Source organism: Sander lucioperca, chromosome 23, assembly GCF_008315115.2.
Source record: "Sander lucioperca isolate FBNREF2018 chromosome 23, SLUC_FBN_1.2, whole genome shotgun sequence".
Lineage (NCBI taxonomy): Eukaryota > Metazoa > Chordata > Actinopteri > Perciformes > Percidae > Sander > Sander lucioperca.
Window position 1 is genome coordinate 8,135,232 of NC_050195.1, and position 7,717 is coordinate 8,142,948.

The 7,717-nt window shown below is 39.2% G+C and overlaps 1 protein-coding gene across 4 annotated transcripts in view; it reads right to left on the bottom strand.

Annotated features, from left to right (window-relative positions):
* tnk2a (tyrosine kinase, non-receptor, 2a) overlaps positions 1-7,172 on the bottom strand; it is a 30,474-nt gene extending 23,302 nt beyond the window's left edge. For 3 of the 4 annotated variants that reach the window (XR_004896517.1, XM_035998268.1, XM_031297683.1), the window contains exons 1-3: positions 6,910-7,172; positions 5,564-5,668; positions 1,237-1,789 (exon numbers count right to left, since the gene is read on the bottom strand). Coding sequence is in view for 2 of the 4 variants with exons in the window: in XM_035998268.1 (XP_035854161.1) it covers positions 1,237-1,353 (117 nt within the window). In the remaining 2 variants the exon portion in view is untranslated. The remainder of the gene's footprint in view (positions 1-1,236; positions 1,790-5,563; positions 5,669-6,909) is intronic. The other variant, XM_035998269.1, reaches the window with a different exon arrangement.
* Positions 7,173-7,717: the final 545 nt, after the last annotated feature.

Genomic DNA, 7,717 nt, shown 5'->3' on the forward strand with positions numbered 1-7,717 from the left:
TATATATATATATATATATATATATATATATATATATATATATATATATATATATATACACACACACACACACACACACACACACACACACATCATTTTTTCCTGGCTCAGAATGGAGCTTTGTGGGGGAACATATTTAAGTGGGGGGTAGGAATTTTTCAACGTCAAACACATTTTCTGCATTCTGATCATTTTTTATGCACCAATTTATGTTGGAAATACCTTTATCTATGTGAAGGAAAATACAAGTGACAAATCAAAATATAAAAATATAATGGGATATAAAGCAGTAAGGGGGCTTTTACTTTAGGGACCTGGGCCTGGATCCTAAAGTTGACCCCAAAGTCCCGCTCGTTTGATAAGAGTAAACACAGCCATGTCCAAGTCCAGTTGAAAAGCTGATCTTTATGGTTTTGTTTTTCTTTGCTTGCCAGTTACATTGAATTGGGAAAGCCACTTATCATGTTTTATAACAGGTAATATCTGTCATTATGGAAAGATATTTGGGGGGGTTGAACTGGCCAGTTTTGATTATTGAGTTGAAACCCACCAATCCCCCTCGTAAATTACACCTATGGTAACACTGTTCCATGTATTCCGTTACTTCCCAAGCTTGGCACTAACAATGCAGGAACACACATAACATGAGACTTATGTCCATTAATCTGTTGCCCCAGTGCATGCTGGGAGGATTCCCAACGCACCTACTTCATGTAACTGCAGTAACTATATTAACACTGATAACGGTTTCAACTCTTTCCTCTTTTAGCCTTCAGCCCTAATTAAAAATATGAGCGCACTGTTACTCAAGATAACTTCATCCAGGATTAACAAATCATACTGCTCTCGAGATGCAAATTAGATTAGATGGAAATAAACCAGATTATTTTAGCCGGATGACACCATGTTAGCCTGAAGTAGTTGAGCCACATTTGAAGAACAGGGCCTGGCAGGTTGGGGGGGGACCACTGGACTGAACGATTCAATTAAAATAAAATGGAGAGTGTGGTCTGTAGTTGCAGCCCAACCATCACCATCAATACACACACGATCACACACACACACACGCACATGCACACGCACACACACACACACACACACACGCACGCACACACGCACGCACACACACACACACACACACACACACACACACACACACACACACACACACACACGCACTAATTTCAGAGAGAAAAGAAGAATCACTGCATGTCCACCAACAACTTCATATTTTACCATTTGTCTGCCGATACTCTCTCTGCTCCTTCCGTCTCTCTCCTCTTCGTCCTCATCCTCCCCCTCCTCCTCTCCTCTGGTGTATGGGAGTCGCTGATACATATAGCTCTCCCCCATACTGTAGCAGCTCCTCTCGTCCTTCGCCTGGCCCCTCTCTCTCTCTCTCTCTCTCTCTCTCTCTTTCTCCTTTAGTCTAGCTGCTATTCAGAGGAGGCGTTAGCTCAGCTGCCGTGCTCCGAGTCTAGTTTGCTAATCTCCACTCGGCTCCATGACCTTCTCTGCTCAATCGATAGGCGCATGCACACGCACGTTCACAAACACACCGAGAGGCGTTTGACGCCACTCTCTCCAGTCGTATCACCTAAAGCTATCTGTAAGCTCTCTCCGTCTTCCCTCCCACCGTGTCTCTCTCTCCCTGCTGACTCACAGCTTTCCTGCAGCGTCGGACACCTCCATACTTCCCTTTCTCTCCATCTTTCCTTCTCTCTAGCTCTCCATCGCCTTCTGGCTCCGCAGCCGAGCCCACTGTCTGGTGATAAATAATTCAGCAGCTCTAACAAGAGGATGAGAGGGAGAGGGAGACAATGTAGATACAAATAGGTGCACAGATGGATGGGTAAATGGATGAATGGCCAGGCCAAAGAGAAATAAAAGGAGACAATTCCCAGCATGCAGTTTGAGAGATGCAGACATGCAGATGGTACAGCAGTCATGCTTTACATCTACCCAAACAAGCACAACATTTAACAGAAAATGGAATAATAAAAAAATTAATATAGGACTTGGTAAATTTAAAATATCAGCTTTGGAAGCTTCAAACTGATGATGCCATTTTCTGCCCTCTTTTAGAATAAAAAAATGATTGAATTAATTGAAAGAAATAATAGATGGGTGAATAATAAAAAATAATTATGAATAAATTAGTTTTAACCCTAGATCCATTCTTTAAGACATCAAGAGAAATAAAGTCAGTTGCCGGTTTAAGCTTCTCAAATGTGAGGATTGATGCTTTTCTCAGTTTTTGCTGTAAAATGTAAAGATGTCTTCTTGGATTTCATCATTCTTTTTCACAATTTTGTTAAATGTTACAGACAAAACAATACATTCATTAATCAGAATAATCATTAAAAATTAAACCATACTGAAAAATAATTATTAGTGGCAGCCCTTTCATATAATGCCAGTTTGTGAAATGGTGACATTATTTTGATCTATTGATTCGTGTCCAGGGAAACGAGTTTCTACTTTATTTCGTGCTGGTCACCACGAAATTGGAACGTTACTATTTCATGAACTGCCATGGGGAGATGGTGACAACACGATCCACGGTCTCTGGGGGACACAACAACGGGGAAATTAAACGCTGCACGCCGGCGACAATAACACCGACAACAACACCGACAACAACGCCGACAACAACGCCGACAACAACGGGACGGTTGTGGTTAGGAAAAGAAAGACGGGGAAAGGTTGTGGTTAGGAGAAGAAGAACGCGGAAAGGAACTACCACACGCGGGACGTGATCCCCGTTCTCCGGGGTGAAAGTCCTGTGTTTTTTGTTTTTGTTTTTTCCTGCGTCTTTGTTTTTGTTTTTTTGGGCTTTTCAATACTAATCGCTACCATAATCGTGCTGTTATAATATGCTTCCCATACAAATACATTAGTTTAAAATTCGTGCTCACCAACATGATAAAACACAGAAAAATGTGTCCCTGTACACGAATCAATAGATTAAATAATGTCACCATTTCACGAACTTATTTAGCCATGCTAAGAATTGCTAGGTCTGTCAGTTGGTCCGCCACTTTGGTCCGGATTGGAATACTGGATCTCAGCATCTAGAGTATAAGATGGTTTGCTATGACAAAGTTATCATTGATGAAACTGAGGTCAGTCTAATTTTTATGGGCTTTTAGACATGAAGAGGAGTGTCAGGATTACACAAGTAATACACATGTTGGGCTTTTTAATATTCTTTTTCGACTAAATGTCTTCAAAATGTGAGTTTTTAGGCAAATAAAGGGTTAGAAACATTTAGACCATAATGTGCAGAGATGATATTTTCAGAAAATATTAAATGAATCAATACAATGTGAAATTTTGTGATTTCGAATTTTGTGATTTCAAATATATACTTTCACCTCTTGGTTGGTGACAGCTGTAGTTTATTAGGAATATCTGTCTGCAGGCTCTTTCCCATGTGTCACATCTAAACTGTCTAAATACTTCAAAATCTCCTTTTCGTAATGTCTGTATCAACATCTTCTCCAGATTTAGAATGGATAATAGCTTTTACACCTTACTACTAGTAGGGGTGGGAATCACCAGAGGCCCCACGATACGACATCATCAGGATACTCATGTCACGATGCGACATCATCGCGATACTCATGTCACGATGCGACATCATCGCGATACTCATGTCACGATGCGACATCATCGCGATACTCATGTCACGATGCGACATCATCGCGATACTCATGTCACAATGCGACATCACGATACTCATGTCGCGATGCGACATCATCACGATACTCATGTCACGATACAATATTATTGCGATTTTAAACATGTTGCGATATTCTGCGATATCTTGCAATTCATTATCTTTTTTCCAACTTCAAATTATGTCCACAAAGCAAAACTTTGTCAACATAAAAAAAAAAAAATGTCTCTGGTTTGTTCATCTCACTTCAATTTCCATCTAGTGGACTGAAAAAGCAATTGATCTTATTATTCTAGTACCAAAGGTTAAATTATCATGTGCAATTTATATAATAAAAGATCTTTGGCGTCCGTGTATCGATACAGTATTGACACGGAAAATATTGCGATACTATGCTGCACTGATAGAAAATCCCCCCCCCCCCACCACTAACTACTAGTATATTAACCTTAGCAGTGCTCAGGAAAATACTACCTTAACTATATATTTTTTCCATTGTTTAATTACACAGGTTGTTGCAGATTACCAAAGCACGTATTTAACACCAAGATGCCCTTTCACAGACAGATTACAGCATTAATTCAGCTCTTGTCAGTATGTTTGGTAAAAGCTTATCCACTCTTGGCAAAGACTAAAATGCACAAAAATCCATTTTGCCTGGTCCTGTGAGCTTCATTCAAAATATAATTAAGAACTGACAAAGAAGACAAAAGATACCACAAATAATGTAACAGGGTAGATTGAGAACGACAAGTGTGAGATACTGAGCTGTCACTGTTAGCAACATTTGACGGCAAAGACAGGCTAACCAGCGCGTACAACACATGCCTGTACATTTCACATGTGGTTATGTACAGTATACTGTACTGTGTGCATATGTGGCCTAAATGAGCACAAATTCAGAGCTTTCATCTCTCTCATTTTTTATCGAGGGCGATGCTCTAAATATAGGGAAGCTAAATTTGGCTTAGGTTCACTGGCTGTCATCTCAGCATCAGAAACGAGAGATTCAGTCAGTACACGGATGTTGTCCTGTATGAGGGGGACAATGATTTATTAGGGCTGCACAATTAATCGTGATTTTATCGAAATCGCAATACGGACTTGTGCAATATTCAAGTTGCAGGGGGGGGTACAATATTTGTTAAAGGCAAAATATTTGTCAAACCATTCTGAATGAAGTATTGTGTTGCTGCAGAGACACCCCAGCCTACACACAGTATCCTACAATAGTACAGATCCTCGCAAAAAGGATAAGATAAGACTTTATTAATCCCACACTGGGGAAATTCCTAATTTATTCAATTTACTGTTATGCTGTATATGACGAAGGAAAACAGCAAAGTCACATTTGAGAAGCTGGAAACAAATAAAGTTTGGCATTCTTGCTTAGGAAATTACTGAAAAGATGAATAGATTATCAAGATAATGGTCGATTCATTTCCGTCAATTGACTAATCGTTACGGCTCTAATGTTCACACAAAATAGCAGTCATTAAAAGAACAACACTCTCATAGAAAATACACAACAAGAAAAGGAAATACATAGTGGTAGGCATTCTTCGGCCAGTAGTGATATATATCGGTGTATTTATAACATAGAGAAGGAGAACATTCTTAGCATAACATAAAAGTTTGAAATGCCAATTTTTTCAAACCATGTAAAGTTAATCTTCTGTTCCTTCTTTTGTAAAGATATCTAGTTCATAGATTTGTCTTTATAAGAAAATTTCCAATTTGCTAGTAAAACAAAGAAAGAAAATGTAAGTGAAGTGAGCTCAATTGTATGGCTGTTAAAATCTTAGTGCAGAAAAAGCCAGATCAGGCAGGCAGCCTTCTCTGCAATAATCTCATACATTGTGTGTGTTTAACTGGTCTCACCCTGCAGAAGTCTTTTGATGGATCAGGAGTTTAAAGCTGCAGTCAGGAGTGACTGGGGTCACTGCAGGTCACCTGGAGGAGGCCATGGATAGAGAGACCCCACATCTGCACACACACAAACAAAGAGCCAGAATTTATTTCCAGAAACATACAAAATATATAATCTAGAAGTAGTTAAATGAGATAAACTGACATGGAGGCCTAAGAGCCCAAACTTAATTGTTTTCACTTAAATTATGAATTCACCCAACGTAAACTAAAATATCCATGCTCTCTGTAAACAGCAGAGTGATTCACAGCCATAACGGATTAAAAAACAAGCTGTCGAGTCTCAAGTGCTTGAGTCCAAGGCAAGTTATGTCAAATCAGTGTATTCAACTAAATTGCAGGTCTGAATGCTGACCATAAAGGCGACACAAATATTTTTTTCTTTTGAGTCTGTGTTTTAAGACCAAATGCGGCTATGCAGAGCCTGCACGATGCCTCTTATTTCATTTTTATTGATTTGATTGTTTCTGCTTATATATCTGAATTCAAATAAAAAAAGTCCTGAGGAGGTGACGTCTAAACTATGTCAAGTCTCCAAGCAGGAAGCTCCAAGTTAAGTCTCAATCAGGGTCTGTAGCTACAACTTAAGAGCACTGAAGTCATGTGCTCTGTATCTTTCCTAGAAATTTGTTTAGGTTTTAGCGCATCACTTTGCAATCTTTTCAAGGTTTTGAGAATACTCAAAACAAATTTCTTTCCTGGTCGTGTGCAAAAGACTAGAAACTAAACCTAAACCTTTCAGATCTTCATGTTGTAAAAAAAAATGTAACTGATTGAAAAAAAAATCAAATAATTAAATTATTTTACAAATTATTTTGTTAATGTGTCTGGTTTAAATCTCATGGGGGTGGAGATGAACTTCTTAAATTCTGGCTGTAGTCTGATATGAAATCATTCTTGTTATGAATCTGATTCCAGGTCAGCTCTGGGTGACCTCTCACTAAGAGAGACAAATACTATATATTTTTTTTATATTTAAAAAAGTAAATATCAGTACATAGCAATAATGGAGAGAAGGTGGTCTAGTAATCTCTACTGAATAGAGCAGAACAGACTGTAATTGATCAGGCTGCTGCTGCAGTCTGCCAAAGCTGTTAAGCCTCATAGTCACTTTAAGTGTCCACCTGCCTGTCTGTCAGTAAACATCTCTCCATTAGGCAACGGTTTCACTCGTGAACATGACAACTTTATCTCATTTCATTTAATGTATTGTTTTGGTGCAACATGTCGCATCTTCCACATCGAGAGAGCAACAAGCTATCAAAAGAAAAAGGAAAAACAACCCCGGGCATACCAACCTGTGAAGACGGGCTTTGCGGGAGACCAGTCCCCCTTCCTCCGGTCAGTCCTCGCTCAGTCCGCCGCTCTCAGCTACTGCAGCCCGGCTGTAAGCCGCGCTGTTTATCGGGGAAATCAGTTAAATTCAGCGTATCCGTTATCGGTTCTCTCTGTCTCTCTCCTCCGTTAATTCCGGGACGCTCCTCAATCCGCCTGTCGGGATTTATGAGCGTCACTGTGCGTAACAACCCAACGCACAGACAGAGCAAAGAGGCGACTGGCCCGAAATCACCGAAATAATTGCACTTCCTGTTTGGATGTTCAGGCTTCGAAATAAAAGCTCAAGGTTTAAAGTGACCATAAAAGTGTAATTTAAAATGATTTCCAAATGTTACGTTTTAATAATTATAATACACATATGTTGCCCTTTTATTTTGTATATGTATTGAATACAACTTAATTCAAATTGTGCTATAAATAACTTAAAAACTACTGTACTGTCTAATATTTATGTAGTAGCTGCAAACACATTAAACTGCACAGTGGGAGCACACAAGGTTTTTGATATTCTAGATTTAGTGCAGAAGGTGACTAAGCCCAGTATTTGTAATCTAAAGTAAAACTACAATTTCTGGTGGAAAAATTGGAAACAACCACAAATCTCAGATCTGTTGGAATCGCTGGAGCAAATTGTGCTTTTAATCTGAAAAGCACAGCACTGGAAGCATACAAATATGTTGCTTAAATGAAGAACGGCACTCTCATTAAAAGGACCCATGGCATGAAAATGTCACTTTGAGGTTTTTTAACATTAATGTGAGTTCCCCC